Source organism: Sus scrofa, chromosome 16, assembly GCF_000003025.6.
Source record: "Sus scrofa isolate TJ Tabasco breed Duroc chromosome 16, Sscrofa11.1, whole genome shotgun sequence".
Taxonomy (NCBI): Eukaryota; Metazoa; Chordata; class Mammalia; order Artiodactyla; family Suidae; genus Sus; species Sus scrofa.
In genome coordinates this window covers 27,498,762-27,519,546 of record NC_010458.4, presented here as the reverse complement: position 1 = coordinate 27,519,546, position 20,785 = coordinate 27,498,762, and the positions used below count along the sequence as shown (strand labels likewise).

The 20,785-nt window shown below is 38.0% G+C and overlaps 1 protein-coding gene across 1 annotated transcript in view; it reads right to left on the bottom strand.

Moving 5' to 3' along the window:
* Positions 1–20,785, bottom strand: part of CCDC152 (coiled-coil domain containing 152) — a 63,665-nt gene that overhangs the window by 18,815 nt on the left and 24,065 nt on the right. Inside the window, exons 4-5 of the mRNA XM_021076773.1 lie at positions 8,097–8,161; positions 4,649–4,751 (exon numbers count right to left, since the gene is read on the bottom strand). Of these exons, the coding sequence (XP_020932432.1) occupies positions 4,649–4,751; positions 8,097–8,161 (168 nt within the window). The remainder of the gene's footprint in view (positions 1–4,648; positions 4,752–8,096; positions 8,162–20,785) is intronic.

Sequence of the window (20,785 nt, the reverse complement as noted above, 5' to 3'; positions counted from 1 at the left end):
CAGCTTCTTCTTTTCTCACCAGATTCCTCCTTTAGCTTTTATAAATACTAGATAAGATGTTCTTGTAGGCCTATGAAAAAGGGCTGGATATTTTCTTCTGACCTATCTTCTAGATTACTAATTTTGTCTTTAATTATATCTAATTGGTTATTAAACCAATACACTACCTTTTTTGTTTTCTTTTTAGGGCTGCACCTGTGGCATACAGAAGTTCCCAGGCTAGGAGTTGAATTGGAGCTGCAGCTGCCAGCCTACACCACAGCCACAGCAACAACAATGCAGGATCCCAGCTGCATCTGTGACCTTTGCTGCAGCTGCAGCAACACTGGATCCTTAAACCACTGAGCAAGGCCAGGGATTGAACCTGCTTCCTCACAGACACTACCAACTGAACCACAGTGGGAATTCTTTACAGTTTTCAGTAATTGTGTCTTTAGCCTTCACATTTTCATATGTTTATTATGCTTTTCATTTTTCATCAGAAATCCCCATAGAGTCCTATAACTCATTGATTATATTAATCATAGTAATTATAAATCCCATGTTTGATAATACCATTACGTGGATCATAATTAGGTCTATATTTAAAAGTTTTTACAGTTGACCTTGTTTAGATTGTTTTATTTCTTTCTTCTTTTTAGTGCCATACCAATGGCATATGGAAGTTCCCAGGCTAGGGGTTGAATTGGAGCTGCAGCTTCTGGTCTACACCACAGCCATAGCAGCATGGGATCTGAGCTGCATCTGTGACCTCTGCCACAGTTTGTGGCAATACTGGATCCTTAACCCACTGAGTGAGGCCAGGGATCAAACCTGCATCCTCATAGACACTATGCTGGGTTATAAACCCGCTGAGCCACAATGGACTCTTAGGTTGTTTTACTTATTTATTTTTTTAATTTTTTTTAATTTTTTGTCTTTTTGCCTTTTCTAGGGCTGCTCCTGTGGCATACGGAGGTTCCCAGGTGAGGGGTCCAGTCGGAGCTGTAGTTGCCGGCCTACACCACAGCCACAGCAACGTGGGATCCGGGCCACATCTGCGACCCACACCACAGCTCACGGCAATGCCAGATCCTTTACCCACTGAGTGAGGCCAGGGATCAAACCCGCAACCTCATGGTTCCTAGTCGGAGTTGTTAACCCCAGAGCCATGACGGGAACTCCGGTTGTTTTATTTTTAAAGTCATGTTTACTCAGGTGAATATGACCTTATGGGATTAAAATTCCATTTGAGGAGTTTTGAGAAACATATGCAATCACCTAACCATAACCACAAGCAAGAAATGGAATTTTTTCATCATCTTAAAAAGAGCACTTGGGTCCTTTTGCAGTAATTACCCTTTTGGAGCAATTATTTATTTAATTTTTAAACTCTAATTTTCCTTTTTCTTGAATGCCATATGAGCAGAATCAAACAGTATGTGGCCTTTTGGATCTGGTTTCTTTTATATAGTATAATGCTTTTGAAATAATCACATTGTTTGTGTGTCAGTTTGTTTCTATTGCTGACTGATTTACTACTCTTATGGATGTATCATAATTTGTTTATTCATTCACCAGTTAATGGATTTGCTTGATTCCAGATTGGGGTCATTATGAATAAAGCTGCAAAAAACATACATGTGCAGTGAGAAATAAAGTACTGTCTACCATATCAGTAAACAAAGGATGTAATAGTCATCAGTGCAGCCACCTCTGAGCTCACCAGCTCAGAGGTGAAATAACAGGATACTGGCCCCAGATAGCTGAGGTGCATATCAAACGGATGATTTCAGTCAGCCCAGACCCTTGCATCTTCCCATACATAGAAAACCACTAAATTCCTTAACTTGAGATTTAAAGAATAGGTGTGAGAGCCAGAGGGGCTTTTTGGTAGTTTTCAAATAGTCTCTTACCAGAGCAATAGAAAATCTAATCATTGAACATCGGGAAACGCTTAGCCGAGAAACAGGTCTGCTATGCTAAATCAGGGCCTTGGCTGGGAACACCTAATATCCTGAAAAATAGGGCAGGAACATCTGAATAAATGCCTATGAGGATGCCAGCTTTGACCACTCCCCTAAATTCTCAGAATTTTCAGGGGTGAACTACTTTGTCCTAGTAAGAGTAGCCCTTACCCTGTGGTGAAAGATGCTGTAGAGGGTCCTCACATAATCTGTCCCACCTCCTCTTTTGGCTGCTAGGTCAATGATTAAGGTTAAAGCCCAGCATAACTTGCGTGGGGAATCCTGGGGCTGGTAAGTGGGGAAAGTGATTATACACAGGCAGATGGTAGAGAAGGCATGAGGAGGCTCTTGAAAGTTGCAAAGCTTGAGTGGATATTTTATGTGAGGCAAGAAAACTCACCAAAAGATTATGTTCCTTAGGAGGGCCCAGAAAACACACTATTAACCAAGGCCACCACCAAGATGTTCAAATCTGCAAACCAGGGCTGCCAGAAGTGGTGGTTATCCAGCTGGGCTCATTACTATCTATGGGGTTGGTGTCCCCTCCCCCACTACAAAAGAAGCCAGATGATGGTGCTTAACTGTCAAAAGCCAGGAGGCCACAATTATCATAATGACCAGGAAGGTTATTATGAGCAGCCAAAGGGAGCAGCCAAAGGGAGCTTAATTTTCAAGAGTTGTATGGTTAGGTAATAGATAAGCAGCCGATGCTGTTTAACAACTAATACAAAAAAAAAATTAAGAATGTTATAATAGGCTGAGTGTACATGCCCCAATTAAAGAAATTATTCTTTGCTTGGTTCCTAAGCCAGAAACCTAGTTTAAACCTAGTTTTTGGTCTAGAACCTGATGGTTGGAAATACACAGGTCCCAAGGAGAAAGAACACTTCAGCGGTCCCTCTTCTATGGAAGAAACGTCACAGGAACCATGGAGAACCTGCTACCTGAGTCATATGGAAAAGTAGGTATGTGTAGGATAAGGGATGGATTGTTGTGGCCATGAAAATGCATCTTTCAGACCTCCAACTGCAGGGAACTAATTGACTTAATGTCTTCAGGACCATGTTTATGCCAAGTCATGATTCCCAGGAGCTGCTCCCAGATAATGACTGAAATTGTCAGGGATACTAAGGCAGGGTTGTTTCTGAGAGTTGCAGAAGCCAGTTGATGGGCAACTTTGGCTCAACTTTGCTCAAAATTTCTTATCAATGTGTTACAGTCTAAGACTTCTTCCCAACACACCTTCCTTTCTTCTTCACAGAGATTAGACCTGTGCCACAGATCAATAGCTCACTCAGTCTCCCCAGTTCTCCTCCTACCTACCCTCACAAATGTTTTCCTTAACAAACCTCTTGAATATCTGATTATGTCTAGGCATTTCTTTCTCAGAGGACCCCCCCGCCGCAAATTCCAAAACTCTTTTCTATAGTGGCTGTATAATTATACAGTCCCACTGGTAATGTATGAGAGTTTGAGTTATCCCACATCCTCATCAACACTTGGTATTGATAGTTTTAAAAGATTTTAGCAGTTCTAAAAGGTGCAAAGTGGTACCTCATTGTGGCTTTAATTTGCATTTCCCTACTAACCAATTTATGTTGAACATGTTTTCATGTACTTATTTTTCACCTGTATATCTTTTGAGGGGTGTTCAAATATTTTGCCCATTTCCTCAATGGGTTATTTGACTTATTATTGAGCTATAAGAGTTCTTTATAGATTTTGGACAGAAGTCCTTTAGGAGCTATTATTTACATAGTATTATGAATTACCTCCCAGCCTGTGACCTATCTTTTTATTTTCTTTACACTGAAAATGAAGAACAGAAGTTAATAACTTTGATAAAGTTCAATTGAAAAATTTTCCTTTATTGTTTGTTCTTTTTGCTTTTCCCTAAGAAATTGTGGCTAGCTTAAGGTCACAAGGATTATCTTCTACGCTTTCTTCTAGCTGTTTTATAGATGTAGGTTTACATCTAGACCTAGCATCCACTTCAAGTAATTTTTGCATCTAGACTCATTAAGAAAGTTTTTAATGCCTTTAGGAAACAAAGGCATTAAACTGTCAACATAAGTTTATGAGACCTACTTTATTTAAGGAAGACAATTTCATTTGTGAAATTATATTCAATATGCTGAGTATAAAAATATGAAAGTTATTAACTATACATTTTATATTAATTTTATAAGAATATTAACTATTTTATATTAAATAATGTTAAGTGCAAACTCCATGAATCCAATTTATAAATGTAATTTATATCACTAAATGTATAGAAAGGTACGAAACCTAAATTGAGGCAATGTTTATTCAAGAACACTTGCAGGAGTTCCCGTCGTGGCGCAGTGGTTAACGAATCCGACTAGGAACCATGAGGTTGCGGGTTCGGTCCCTGCCCTTGCTCAGTGGGTTAATGATCCGGCGTTGCCGTGAGCTGTGGTGTAGGTTGCAGACGCGGCTCGGATCCCGTGTTGCTGTGGCTCTGGCGTAGGCCGGTGGCTACAGCTCCGATTCGACCCCTAGCCTGGGAACTCCATATGCCGGGAGCGCCAAAAAAACAACAACAACAACAAAAAAAAAAAAAAAAAAAAAAAAAAAAAAAAAAAAAAGAACACTTGCAATTACTGAAAAAAGTTTAGATATGCATGTAAATTATTTTGTAATATCTTAGAGTTCGGTAAATTAAAAATAAAAAAACTTACCTTTTTTCTGCATATCCTGATAAAGTTTTGTTATTTCTATCTTATGTCCCTCTTCTTTGATTTTCATTTCATTCATAAGTTTGGCAATATTATTCTTATATTCCTAAATATTAAAATATATATTAATTCTTAAATATGTGTACACAACTTTTGACTAATTAGATGAAATCCTCAAACTGTATATTAATTTTTTTTTTTTTTTTTTGCTTTTTAGGGCTGCACCTGAGGCATATGGAAGTTCCTAAGCTAGGAGTTGAATCAGAGCTGCAGGCCTATACCACAGCCACAGCAACGTGGGATCTGAGCCACGTTTGCGACCTACACCACAGTTCATGGCAACGCCAGATCCTTAACCCACTGAGTGAGGCCAGGGATCGAACCCACATCCTCATGGATCCTAGTCAGGTTTGTTAACTGCTGAGCCATAAAGGGTACTCCCTATATTAATTTTTGACATGTAATCATATCTATAAGGGAAAGATATTGTTTATGGTTTGATCAGCTTTGAGAAAGACCAATTTCTGGTCCAAGTAGACAGTGAACATGTAGATTCAATGATTCAAATTTTTTTATCTTTGCCTCCTGAATACTCATCACCATATCATAGATGCCTAAAAGATTTTGTTTAATCGTATGAATAAATGCCACAACAGCATTAAAATATGTCACCCCCCTCAAAAAAAAAGAGCCAAAGCTATACTTTAGAGCCAACTCTAGGCACTGTTTGAGAGCCAGTGAACTTACCCTAATTTAGGATGAATCCTTTTGAAAGTGGGCTGAATTTCTGTTATTGAAAATTATGTAAACATCCCTAATTCCCAGAAAGAGGTTAAGCATTACCTATGGTAAGGGTTAGCTTTATGAGGAGGCTAAAGAAGGATGGATTTGGAATTTAAGAAGCACTGAATAGCTTTCTGAGATTAATTTCTTAGGTTGTTGAATCATAGAAGTGATTTATTATGCTAATATGGAGAGAAGCATTGAGAGAGGTGTTGAAAGAGAAATCCCCCAAAGATAAAATTTACAGTTTTTCCAGAGGTATGTTTCTATGTAGAGAAACCACTCACAGGCCTAAGATGTAGGAAGGAGAAAAGGAAAACAGGAAGAATAAACATGAAGTAGGATAGTAAGAAAGAGACAGTGATGAAGGCAAGAGGCCCAGAAAATCTTTTAAACACCGTAAAAGCAGGGACTTTGTTTTTACTTCTAATTCCTAGTATATATATCTCTTGATATATATATATATATATATACATATATATATATATATATATATATATAGTCAGTTAATGAGAGTATCAATAAGAATTACTTAAGTCAGAGGTTCTTCCTAGACCCAGTGAATAAGTTGTTGAGGGTCCATTAACTTCCTGAAATTGTATGTGAAATTACACACACACACACGTGAGTATGCACTTCTTTGAGCATTTTTCTCAGAGAGGGTTCACAGCTTTTAATAGATAGTCAGTATATTCAAGTATTGAGGAGGATAAAAAAGTCAAGGTCTACTGGCTTAAGCACCTATAATTTAAAATAAAGGTACATTCCTCCAGATGATCATAAATTCAAGGGGTCAGGATTTCTACTTCTGCTACTTATTCTGCCAGACAACTTACAGGAATGGCTGAACTTATCCAACCATTGCCTTTGATTAAAGTTGAGCAGGTGACTAAAGGTGTGACTCTCATAAATTTCTATTTTTCCTATGCATGTATCTAGCTTTCTAGATGGGCAACTACAGAGTGGCTTTCATAAATTACTCCTGACTTAAATGGATTCACTGAGAAGTTGTTGCACTGGGAAACCACAAGAGACAAATATACATATCATTTTGCATTGACTTTGCCACCTGAAATGTTTCCATGAATTTGGTAAGATCCAGGATTATCACTCCAGCGTTGAGGCATGAAGCCTAAAGGTATAGGCTGGGAAGGCTGTATGTATATCACTAGGTTCTTCTCCCCCCAGTTTAGCCTGTTCCAGCCCCAAGGAGTCCAATCCTTTCTTCTTTCTAAGGGTACAAAGTCCCACAAGTTATTTTTAGTTGCTTTCTTTTCAGTTGCCTTCTGGGACCTTTAAATTCCAAGGGACAGCCTCTGGTTATATTTTTGTTTTTATAAAACTTAGGAATTCTTTGTATAAAAGTTACAAAACTTCTCTCAGTCCCATAAATAGGGCCTTTAAGTAACTCTTAAGTGAATTTCTCAGGAATGGTTCTCCATATGTTTTGGATGTGCCTGGAGATTTTGTACTAGAGAATTTTCATTGGATTGATGAAATTTTTAGTTTGCTTTCTACAGCAGTTAATTAAGAACATCAGAATCTCGGATTTTGGTGTTTTCTCTTTAATTTCCATCTCTTTGAAAGTTGGTATGCTATTCTAGTCAAAGCAGTATTCTACAGCTTGGCATTTTAGAAGAGAAAGGAGGCAACAATTTCCCCCTTTCTCTCTGTTCCAGGTACACCCTGACTTCACCATCTATTGTTGAGCTTTAGAGGCAAGATATAAAAAGGATGGGAAAATAAAGGAAACAGATAAAGAAAGGAAAAAATAAGGGATGAGACATAAGTCAGAGATATTTAAATTATCTCAAATTTGGTGATGAGAAGCTAAATTTTATGAAAGCACAATCAGGTGCCATTCATAACTCCTAAGTATTACCCAGAAGCCTGTGGTAGGGTTACAGAATTAGCTTGTGTTTCTTTAGGGGCTCCTCAAGAATCAGATTGAATTTAGAGATGATCCTTTAAGTTGAAGTTCTAAGCTGGATATAGATCCAAGTTGAGTTTTAGAAATCTTAGGTCTGCCTGAGTTTGACCTATTGACTCTTGGGAAATGAGAAAAAACTAGCATAATAAGCTTCCCAAAGAGCAGAGTGGTGGGAACTTACATTTGTGGAACATGTTTTATGTTCTAGGCACTGTATTTTATGGTCTATAATTGCCATCACTACGCTGTTCTTATAGGAGAAAAGAAAAAGTAACAGAGTATGTTGGCTCTTGGGAAAAAAATTATTTGGTGATCCACATAAAATGCTCTCTTCATTTGGATGGTGCAGTAAAATTGCCGTAGATTACTCAAATCATAAAGATTGAAGACATTTACTTTATCATAAAAAATTTTTAAAGTGCTAATTAATATAGTATACTCTAGAGTAAAAACTCTATTAACATGATTAAAAACATATGGCAAAGTAGTTGCATCCCTTTTTGTTAGAAAAAGTAATACACATGATATATTATTGCTTTATAGTCTGTGAAAAGCCCAGGGTCCTCAAAAGTTGTATTTTTTAAACAAATTCTATTTACTAAAAATTATGGCATCCTCTGTATATATTTACCTTAAAAATTTTGGCTGTCTTTATTAATGAAAAAGCTATCTTTTTCTAATTTGAGGAGAAAAATTCTCCACAGGGATTTGATTGAATATAAAGACACATAAACTCACCTGTTCATGAGATTTTAACTTTTCTTTCATAAGATCAGAATTTCTTTTTAGTTGTTCATTTTCACCTGTGTAAAAATCATCAAAGAGCATCCTAATATATAGCACTTTTCAATTAACTGGAAATATGTTTAACATAAAAAGTTTTCATTCATATATGTGCTCAACACATGAATATGGTATCTGCTTACACATCAGGCTCTGTGCATGACATTGGAAATGTTGAAATAAAAAAATAATGGCTCTTCAAAAAATTTAGAGCCTAGTGGCAGGAAAGACGTGTTTAGTTATGATATGCTATGATCATTGTTCTGTAATAGAAGTGTGACTGAAAGTGGTGGGGAGCTTGGAAGGAAAAACTTAGATCAGCTTAAAGTCAGGAAAGGGTTTATAGAAGAGGATCCACTTGAGTTGAGACTTACATGATAAGTTAGAGAGGTGCATACAGATACCGAAAACAGCACACAAGACTTTACACTTGAATGAATGTAGCATATTTAGAAAAATTAAAATTCAAGTACAGTATTGTTGGAGTGTATATTGTGAAGAGAATGTATTAAAGGAGCTGCGGATATATCCTAATGGAGATTGACATATTCTATATGAATTATTTTGAATTTTATTTTATAAGTTATAAAGTCACCAAAGATTTTGAACAGTGAGGTGAAATTATTAGTTACATGTTGCAAAGATTATCCTACAATGTAGAGGATGAATGGGAGGGTTTTGCTCCTAGAGCAATGGATGTAAGTAATGATAGATCAGCTAGTAGAGGACTAGGTTAGGCCAGGGCAGTAGAAGACAAAAGGAAAATAAAGCTAACTCTTTAGATGATAGAATTGCCATGAGACTTAGTGATTGGCTGGATAATAGAAGCAAAAGAGAGAGAGGAAACTTTGCCTTCTAGGTTTCTCATCTCCATAGTTGAAAGATGTTCATCAGTTTGGGGAAAAGTAAAAGGGTAGGGATGAAGTGGTGAATATAGATCTTTATCATGCTAAATTTGAAACATTTGAGATATCCAGGAGAATATTTCTTACAGGTTGAGGAACATTCAGAAGTGGCCAAAAGAAGTCTGTCCTATAAAGGAGACTAAGAAGTATGAAGAGATGCAGGAAAGGATGTTACTACAAAAAGAGGTTAAGAGGGTTATAATTGATGGCAATAAATGCAATAAAAAGATCAGCTGAAAGAACTTTGAATCTGAGAACCCTGGGAGATGCCTACTTATCATAAGTTGAGGTCTAGGTGAGGGTGAGGAAATGGAGATACTGATTGCAGATCTTCCTTGAGATTTGATTGTAAAAGGAAAGAGTGAAGGTAAGTGAAAGGAATAAACCCAAAGTTAAGGAAACTTTGTCTTCTTGTTTGTTTAAAAGATGGAAGACATCTGAACTGTTTAAATGCTGAGAGGAATGGCCAATATAAAGAGAAATGAAAGAAAAGGGGCAAGGTGAAGATAGAACATCCCAGAATAGAGAGGTGAAGAGAGATGAGAGATAAACCTAAGTGGAGAAATTAACTTTGGATAGGAAGAATGATTTTCTTTTTTCTAAGCTAAGGAGGAAGGAAGTAAGGATATATCTGGTTATGAATACTCTGGAGGAGGTGCAGTGGGAAGAAGGGGTGGTAGATGACAAGAAATGAGGTAGTTTATGTCTGACAGCTTTCATCTTTTCCCCTGTGAAATAGAAAGTAAAGTAGGCTGAAAGATAAATATTTAAAATTAGGGGCTTAAAGAGTGAAAATTTGAAAAGCCGGGATAAAGTAAGTATATTGGTGAAACTGGGAGTTGTAAATTAATGAGTATCCAATATGTGATTTTTCACCAATAGCCTTTATTAGCTGTAGTTTTGTAAATAAAATAAGTGTGTGGTTGGGTTGATCTATATTTGAGGATTAGTATGCTTTCTATTGCAGAATGGGTGAGGGAAACAAAACTACTGTCAAAAGAGAACATAAGTGATACCCTAAGCTGGATATCTAACCTAAAAAGAAAGGGAGATTTTCTTTTTAAGCAACATTATTGAGTTGTATTTATATAATGCCTTTTCATGTAAAAATTAAATAATGAAAAAATTAAATATGGTTTTGCATAGTTAATTTGTCCTACTGTTTCATACCTATCATAATTTTTGTTTTAAAATTTTTATTATAGTTTATTTACAATATTCCTTCAAATTCTGCTAATACAGTGAAGTGACCAAGCCATATATATACACACACATGTTTTTATTTTTTCTTTTTTTTGGTCTTTTTAGGGCCACACCCATGGCATATGGAGATTCCCAAACTAGGAGTCAAATTGGAGCCATAGCCGCTGGCCTATACCACAGTCACAGCAATACCAGATCCGAGCCACATCTGTAACCCAGACCACGGATCATGGCAATGGCAGATCCTTTACCTACTGAGCGGAGCCAGGGATTGACCCTGCATCCTCATGGATACTAGTCAGATTCATTTCTGCTGGGCCATGATGGGAACTCCCATTCTTTTTTTTTTTTTCATACTATCTTCCATCATGTCCTAACCCAAGAGACTATACACAGTTCCCTGTACTGTACAAGTATGACCCCATTAACCATCTGTTTTGAATGTAATAGTTTGCATCTACCACCCCCCAACTCCTGGTCCATCCCTTTCTCTCCCTACTCCCCACAGCAAACAGAAGTCTGCTCTCCAAATCTATGATCTGTGTCTGTTTTGTAGATACAGAACCACTTGTACTGTATTTTATCACATATCACCATATAAGTGACATCATATGATATATGTCTTTTTCTGACTTACTTCACTTAGTATGAGAATCTCTAGTTCCATCCATGTTGCTGCAAATGGCATTATTTTGTCCTTTTTATGGCTGTGTAGTATTCCATCACATATGTATATACATACCATATTTTCTTAATCTTTTCATCTGTTGATGGACATTTGGGTTGTTTCCATGTCTTGGCTATTGTGATAGTGCTGCTATGAAAATAGGGATGCATCTATCTTTTTTTTTTTTTTTTTTCTATTTCTTTGGGCTGCTCCCGCGGTATATGGAGGTTCCCAGGCTAGGGGTCTAATCGGAACTGTAGCCACCAGCCTATGCCAGAGCCACAGCAACACGGGATCCGAGCCGCGTCTGCAACCTACACCACAGCTCACGGCAACGCCGGATCGTTAACCCACTGAGCAAGGGCAGGGATCGAACCCGCAACCTCATGGTTCCTAGTCGGATTCGTTAACCACTGCGCCATGACGGGAACTCCTCATCTATCTTTTTGAGTGAAAATTTTGTTTAGATACATGCCCAGGAGTGGGATTGCTGGATCATATATTAGTTCTATATTTACTTTTCTGAGGTACCTCCATACTGTTGTCCACAGTGGTGGTACCAATTTACATTCCCACCAACAGTGAAGGTGGGTTTCTTTTCTCCACATCCTCTCCAGCATTTGTTATTTGTTAACTTGTTAATGATGGCCATTCTGACTGGTGTGAGGTGGTACCTCATTGCAGTTTTGATTTGTATTTCTCTAATAATTAGTGATGTTGAGCATTTTTCATGTGTGTGCTGGCCATCTGTATGTCTTCTTTGGAGAAATGTCTATTTGGTCTTCTGTCCATTTTTTGATTGGGTCATTTTTTTGCTGTTGAGTTGTATGACTTGTTTGTGTATTTTGGAGATTAAGACCTTGTCTTTTGCATCATTTGCAAAGATTACCTCTCACTCTGTGGGTTGTCTTTTCATTTTTTAATGGTTTCCATTAAAAGGATGTGCAAAAGCTGGTAAGTTTGATTAGGTCCCATTGGTTTGTTTATTTTTGTCTTTATCATCATTATTCTAGGAAGTGGACCAGATAAGATGTTGCTGAGATTTATGTCAAATAGCATTCTGCCTATGTTTTCCTCTAGGAGTTTTATAATATCTGGCCTTATATTTATGTCATCCATTGTAAGTTTATTTTTGTGTATAGTGTTAGAAAATGTTCTAATTTCATTCTTTTACATGTAGCTGTCCAGTTTTCCCAGAACCACCTATTGAAGAGACTGTCTTTCCTCCACTGTATGTTCTTGCCTCCTTTGTCATAGATTAATTGACCATAGGTGCTTGGGTTTATTTCTTGTCTTTCTATCCTGTTCCATTGATCTATATTTCTGTTTTTGTGCCAGGACCACACTATTTTGATGACTGTGGCTTAGAGTATTGTCTGAAGTCAGGGAGCCTGATTATTCTAGTTCTGTTTTTTGTTTTCAAAATTGCTTTGGCTCTTTAGAGTCTTTTGTGTTTCCACACAAATTTTAAAATATTTTTTCTAGTTCTATGAAGAATGTCATTGATAATATGATAGGGATTGCAGTGAATCTGTAGATTGCCTTGGATAGTATAGTCATTTTGACAATATAGATTCTTCCAATCCAAGAGCATAATATATCTTTCCATCTGTTTGTGTCATCTTTGATTTCTTTCTTCAGCATGTTATATTTTTCAGAGTACAGGTCTTTTGTTTCTTTAGGTAGGTTTATTCCTAGGTGTTTTATTCTTTTTGATGCGATGGTAAATGGGATGATCTCCTGAATTTATCTTTCTGATCTTTCATTGTTAGTATACAGAAATGCAGTTGATTTCTGTGTATTAATTTTGTATCCTGCAACTTTACCAAATTCATTGATGAATTCTAATAGTTTTCTTGTGGTGTCTTTAGGATTTTCTATGTATAGTATTATGTTGTCTGTAAACAGTGATAGTTTTACTTGTTCTTTTCCAATTTGCATTCCTTTTATTTCTTTTTCTTTGATTGTCATGGCTAATACTTCCAAAACTATGTTAAGTAACAGTGGTGAAAGTAGACATCCTTGTCTTGATCCTGATCTAATCAGAAATGCTTTCAGTTTTTCACCATTGAGAATGATGTTAGCTGTGGGTTTGTCATATAGAGCTTTTGTTATGTTGAGGTAGGTTCCCTCTCTGCCCACTTTCTGGAAAGTTTTTAATCAGAAATGGGTGTTGAATTTTGTCAAAAGCTTTTTCTGCATCTATTCAGATGAGTGTATGGTTTTTATTTTTCAGTTTGTTGATGTGGTGTATTACACTGATTGATTTGCACATATTGAAGAATGCTTGCATCCCTGGGATTAATCCCACTTGATTATGGTGTATGAGCTTTTAAATATACATTTGGATGAAGTTTGCTATTATTTCATTGAGGATTTTTGCATCTATGTTCATTAGTGATATTGGCCTGTAGTTTTCTTTTTCTATGGTATCTTTGTCTGGTTTCAGTATCAGGGCAATGGTGACTTCATAGAATGTTCTTGGGAGTGTTCCTTCCTCTGCAATTTTTGGAAGAGTTTCAGAAGCATAGATGTGAACTCTTCTTTGAATGTTTGATAGAATTCACCTGTGAAGACATCAGGTCCTGGAATTTTGGTTTTTGGAAGTTTTAAAATTATATTTTTAATTTCAGTGCTTGTGATTGGTATATTCATATTTTCTATATTTCCTGGTTCAGTCTTGGTAGGTTGAACCTTTGTAAGAATCTGTCAGTTTCTTCTAGGTTATCTATTTTATTGGCATACAGTTGCTCATGGTAGTCTCTTCTGGTCCTTTGTATTTGTGTTGTCAGTTGCAACTTCTACTTTTTCCTTTCTAATTTTATTGATTTGAACCATCTCCTGTTTATTTTTTCTTTTTTTCCCCCTTTAGCCACAGGCTTTAATGTTTGAATATCTGCAGCTATTATTCTACTTAAAAATCTTAATTTTTTACAAAGCCCTATATATTATACAGTTCAATCCCTTCACTGTCCATGTTATCCCACATTTTCATGAAGAGGTATTTCCCCAAATCACAATCTGCCTGATTGTGTGTAAAGGATTCTTTTAGAGGCTCCCCTTCCCGCCCCAACACTCCCATTTTGTGGTATGAAGTCTAGTTATGACTCCACTTTGATTTTGAGGATTGCTATGTCCTCAGTGTGAGAATTTAATGTTAACTAAAAAATAAGTGATCCCTGCAGACTTCCTCACTTCATGCCACTGAGGGTGTTTTATACAGTCTGAATCCATACATGGGCCAGAGGGGTTGCCCTTTGAGAGGAGAACTTCTCAGTCTTTACATTGAAGTACTTCTCCAAGATGAATTATTTCTAAGTATGTTTTAATGTTCCTCAGCATTCTTTGGTATTTCTGAGAAGTCATCTTCTTTCCTGTTTCAGTGTTTCCCCTTTCACTGAGTTCCTTGTGCATGTCTAGCCTGGTGCTGGGCTGAATAATTGTTAACAGTGACTACAGTCCTGGTGCTTCTCCACAGGGAGTTGGCTCCCATTTAACAATCGTTATCAGCGAAGAACAAGGGGTTATCCTCTGCCCAAGTTGTCTAGGTCTTTCGAGTTGAGAGCTGTTGCTAAAAACATGCATATTAGATTTACAGAGTGAGTCTGCCGTGTTCCCTGGGGTCAGGCCATGACTGAAGGCTTTGCCACAGGGACAACACACACATGATCTCCTTCCTTGTATTAAAGCCTGTTGGGACTGAGGAGAATGATGCCTGAAGCAGCTTTCATTTTGATTACAGAGGATGCTGCCATAATAGGTGTGTACTGTGATGTGTTTAAATACTAAAGCTATGACTCATGTTTCCTCCACTCCCCTGACATTTGTGCCACATCACCCCAGGTCAGACTGTCTCCTGAGGGCCCCCTGATCTTCTCTTCCATGCTGTGTTCCCTCATGTTGTCTGAGGGAAGAGCTGTGACTGAAGTGTTTCCCACCGAGCTGATACTCATAGGGCTGCTCTCCAGTGTGGGTTCTGTCATGTCGTCTCAGATGAGCAAACTGACTGAAGGCCCTCCCACACGGCTGGCATTCATAGGGTTTCTCTCCTGTGTCTCTCCCATTTTTTCTGATGCGCCTGGCTAAAGGTTTATCAATTTTGTTGATCTTTTCAAAGAACCAACTTTTGGTGTCATTAATCTTCTTTATTGTTTACTTTGTCTCTATGTCAGTAATTTCTGCTCTAATCTTTTGATTTCTTTCCTTTTACTAATTTTGGGCTTTGTTCTTCCTTCTCTAGATTTTTTAGGTGGAAGGTTAGGTGTTTTTTTTACTTGAGTTTTTTCTTCTTTCCTGAGATAAGATTGTATTGCTATCAACTTCCCTCTTGGAACTACTTTTGCTGTGTCCCATAGGTTTCGGATCGTTGTATCCTCACTGTCATTTTTCTCTAAGTATCTTTTGATTTCCTCTTTGATTTCTTCAATCTCTGGGTTGTTTAGTAGCATATTGTTTAGTTTCCAGGAGTTAGTGTTTTTTTGTTGTTTTTTTCTTACAGTTGATTTTTAGTCTTCTCGTATTGTGTTCAGAGAAAATGATTGAAATAATTTCGAATTTTTAAAATTTACCAAGGCTTTATCTGTGGGCCCAAGATGTGATCTATCCTGGAGACTGTTCCATGTGCACTTGAGAAGAATGTATATTCTTCTGCTTTGGTTCTGTAAGTATCAGTTATGTCTATCTGGTGTAGTGTCATTTAAAGCCTGGGTTTCCTTGTTGATTTTCTGTCTGGATGATCTGTCCATTGCTGTATGTGGGGTGTTAAAATCCCCCACTCTTATTGTGTTGCTGTCAATTTCTCCTTTTGTGACTGTTATCAGTTGCCTTTATGTTATGGTGCTCCTATGTTGGGTGCATATATATTTACAATTGTTATATCTTCTTCCTTGGACTGATCCTTCAATCATTATGTAACATCCTTCTTTGTCTTGTGATTTTTATTTTAAAATATATTTTGTCTGATGTGAGTATTGCTACTCCTGCTGTTTTATGATTTCCTTTTGCATGTAATACTTTCTTCCATTCCCCTCACTTTAAGTCTGTATGTGTCCTTAGATCTGAAGTGGGTCTCTTGTAAACAACATATATATAGGTCTTATTTTTGTATCCATTCAGCCAGTCTGTTTCTTTTAGTTGGAGCATTTAATCCATTTACATTCAATGTAATTATGGATAAGTATGTTCTTATTGCCATTTTCTTAATTTTTTTTGACTGTTGTTTTGGTTCTTTTTCTTTCCTTCCTTTTTTTGCCCTCTCTTGTGATTTGCTGACCATATTTATTGTCATGCTTGGACTGCTTTTTCTTTTTTATGTAAGTGTCCATTACAGTTTTTTGATTTGTGGTACATATATATATCTTTCTAGGGCTGCACCCGCAGCATATGGAGATTCCCAAGCTAGGGGTCCAATTGGAGCTGTAGCCACCCGCCTACACCACAGCCATAGCAACACAGGATCTGAGCCACATCTGTGACCTACACCACAGCTCACAGCTATGCCATATCCTTAATAGTGAGGCCAGGGGTCAAACCCACATCCTCATGGATGCTAGTCAGGTTCGTTAACTGCTGAGCCACGATAGGAACTCCCCCATTATATTTTGATATAACTATCTCTATGTATGCAGAATTGTTTCTGGCTGCTGTTCTCTTAATTTCAGACACAATTTTAATGTTCTGCATTTGTAATCTCCTCATGTTTGCTTGTTTTGATGTCATATTTATCCATGGGTGATTTCTACTTTTATATTATCTTTGTCTTTACCACTGAGCTTTCTCATTTGGAATACTCTTATTTCTAATGGCAGCTTTTCCTTTTCTGCTTAGAGAAGTTCCTTTAGTAGTTGCTCTAGAGTTGGTTTGGAGGTATTGAATTCTCTCAACTTTTACTTGTCTGAAAAGCTTTTGATTTCTCCATCAAATCTGAGTAAGAGGTTTGCTGATTAGAGTATTCTTGGTTCTAGGTTTCTCTTCTTCATCACCTCAAATATATCTTGCCATTCCCTTCAGGTCTGTAGAGTTTCTGCTGAAAAATCAGCTGTTATCCTTAAGGGGGTTCCCCTGTATGTTATTTGTTGCTTTTCCCTTGTGGATTTTTTTGTTTGTCTTTTCAGGGCTGTACCCATGGCATATGGAAGTTCACAGGCTAGGGGTCGAATTGGAGCTGTAGCTGCTGGCCCATGCCACAGCTGTATGACATTCCCTCTCCTGAAGATGGATGGCTCCAGGGAGGTGGCAGTGTTCCACAGTTCAAAGGGCTGCTTTTGTAGCATGCAGGGGCAGCAGTGGCTCCTGTGACCCCCAACTGCTGCCAGGTAGCTTTCAGGACTATTTTGTGTAGCTGGCAATGTCATCAGCTGCTCCCACTGTCCCTCCCTTTGTCAGGGTGGCTCTTGGGGTTGCTCTCTGTAGCTGTAGGAGCAGGTGCTATTCTGTAGCCACTCCCCTTGTTTGGCCACTCTGTGTATCACTGTCTGTCCCAGAGATGTGACTGCTCCCTAACTGTTGCTAAAAGGCTCTTTTCTGTAGCTGCAGGACATGCACTTCTGGTGGAGCCTCCCCCTGCTTGTCTGTGGCAGGAGTGCTATCTGTAGCTGCTGAGGATAGGAATGTGGAAAAATGGGCCTCTCATTTCACAGCTCCTTTGGTATAGAAGCAGCACCACTGGCACAGACCCCTGTAGGGCCCGTGGCAGGAGCCATGGAGCTTGTGGTTTTCTCTGGCTGGGCAGTTTGTGACTCCCACAGGGAACATGCTTTGTTGGTGATTCTTTTAGCATAGAAGGAGTGCCACTGGCATGGACCCCTGCAGATCCACTGGCAGGAGCCGTGGAGTTTGTGTTATTCCCTAGGTGGTTACTCTGCCCTCTCCAAGTTCTCTGTAGCCTAAGGGTGGGGCTGCTCCCCAGCTGTTGCTAGGCAGCTGCTGCTGCCAGGTAGCTCCCAGAGCTGAAGCAGACAGTATCCTGCAACCTTAGAGCATGCACAGGGAACAAGGTGATGTATCCTGCCCCTTCCCCCCAGCACTCTCAAACAATGGTGGTTAGCCTCAAAGCCCAACTGGGTTGCCTCAACTTATGGCCTCAGGTACGGTCACCTAATAATCTAATCATTCCGTCTGTTTTTGCTCGGCCAACCCCAGTTTTTTCCCCACATGACTAGCCCTAGCTCTCTCTTTGAGTTTGATCTCTAAGGCCAGAATTTAAGTTCTTGACCCCTGCTGGCACCAGAATATGGTTTTTGGTTGCCATAGCACTGACTGTGGAGGATTGTTTCCTTTTCAACTGCTTCACCCTGGTCACTGTGTACTCCTCCAGTATTCTTAAGCTCCTCCTCTGTCCCAGCTGATTTCCTCACTAGTAGGGGGACTTCCCAGTGTGCAGGAGCTTTTCCTCTTTCCAGCTCCCTCCTAGGGATGGAGGTGGGACTCATCTCTCTTCTTTTCTCTTCTTTCCTTTATCCTATCTGGTTTCCTGAAGTTTTTCTTGCTCAATCATAATCCCAAGGTCTTTTTTCAGTGTTTAGCAAATTTTCTGTGGGAATAGTTCCACATGTAGATGCAATCTCAATGTATTTGTGGGAGTAGGTGAGCCTCATGTCATACTATTATGCCATCTTCCTTCTCGTTTGTCTTTTCTTTTCTTTTTTTTTTTAAATGGGTTCCTTTGCTGTCCAAAAGCCTGTAAGTTTAATTAGGTCCCATTTGTTTATTTTTGTTTTTATTTCTAATTGCCTTGGGAGACTGACCTAAGAAAACATTTGCATTGTTGATGTCAGAGAATGTTTTGCCTATATTCTCTTCTAGGAGTTTTATGGTGTCTTAAGTTTAATCTTTAAGCCACTTTGAGTTTATTTTTGTGTATGGTGTGAGAGTGTGTTCTAGTTTCATTGCATGACTTTCTGAAGAGACTATCTTTTTCGCATTTTATATTCTTGTGTCCTTTGTCAAAGATTAGTTGAACTGCTTTTGCAGCATCCCATAGATTTTAAATGGTTATGTTTTCATTATCACTTGTCTCAAGGTATTTTTTAATTTTCTTTTTGATTTCCTTGTTGACCCACTAGCTTTTTAGTAGCATGTTGTTTAGTCTCCATGTATTCATTATCTTCTCATTTTATTTACAGTGGTTGCTTGCTAGTTTTATGCCATTGTGGTCAGAGAAGATGTTTGGAATAATTTCTATACTCTTAAATTAAAAAAAAATCTTTTTAGGGCCACACCCACAACATATTGAAGTTCCCAGGCTACACGTCGAATCAGAACTGTAGCTGCTGGCCTACACCACAGCCACAGCAGTGCAGGATCTGAGCCGCATCTGCGACCCACTCCATAGCTTATGGCAATACCAGATTCTTAACCCACTAAGCGAGGCCAGGGATTGAACCTGCATCCTCCTGGATGCTTGTCTGATTCATTTCTGCTGAGTTACGATGGGAACACCTCTTAGATTTTTTTTCATCTTTTTTAGGGCTGCACCCACAGAATATGGACATTCCCAGGCTAGGGGTCGAATTGGAGCTAAAGGTGTTAGTGTACACCACAGCCACAATAATGCCAGATCTGAGCTGCATCAGTGAACTACTCAAGACAATGCTGGATCCTTAACCCACTGAGCAAGGCCAGGGATAGAACCTGTATCCTCATGGATACTAGTTGGGTTTGCTACTGCTGAGCCATGATGGGAACTCTTTAATTTGTTGAAATTAGTTTTGTGCCTCAGTATGTGGTCAGTCCTAGAGAATGTTCCATGTGCACTTGAAAAGAATGTATATTCTGTTTTTTTTTTTCTGATGTATTGTCCTGAAAATATCAATTAAGTCTAACTGTTCTACTGTATCATTTAGGATCTTTATTGCCTTACTGATTTTATGTCTGAAAGATCTGTCCATTGATGCAGGTGGGTTGTTAAAGTCTCCTACTATTATTGTATTCCCATGAATTTCTTCTTTTATGTCTGTTAGTATATGTTGTATCTACTTGGGTGCTCCTATATTAGGGGCACAGATGTTGATGAGCATAATATCCTTTTCTTAAATTGGTCCTTTTATCATTAAATAGTATCCTTCTTTGTCTTTCTTTATGGTCTTTGTTTTAAAGTCTATTTTGTCTAATATGAGTATTGCAACTCCTGCTTTCCTGTCTTTTCCATTTGCTGGAAATATCTTTTTCCATCCCATCACTTTAAATTTATATGTGTATTTTTCCCTAAGGTGAATCTCTTGTAGGCAGTATATTGTAGGGTCTTTTTTTTTTTTTAAATCCAGTCTGCCACTCTATGTCTTTTGATTTGAGCATTCAGTCCATTGACATTTAGGGTAATTATTTAAATAAATGTATTTATTGCCATTTTAAAGCTTGCTTTCCAGTTGATTCTATGTCTCTCCTTTGTTCCTTTCTTTTTCTCTTTTGGTTGGATAATTTTATTTTATGCTTACATCCTCTGCTTTTTTTTTTTTTTTTTGTGACTGTATTGTTTGCTTTTGATTTGTGGTTGTCCTGTTTTTCAAGTATGTTAGCCCATTCCTATATCTACTTGATTTAGACTGATAGTCATATAGGCTCAAATACATTCTAAAAACAAGAGTCTAGATTTTCTTACTCTCCTTCCCACATTTTATGATTTTGATGTCCCTGTTTTACGTCTTCATGTTTATCCTTTTGTTGTTCCTTGTGTTTATCATTGCTTTCACAAATAGTTTTTTTTTCTTCCTTTTTTGATCTGTATACTGGATTACTTAAGTGATTACTTTCCAATTGTGATTTCCTCCATCCTATATCTTCTTACTTCTTTCCTATTTAGAGGAGCCCTTTCAATATTTTAGAATGGGTTTAGTATTGCTGTATTCTTTTAATTTTTGTTTGTCTGAGAA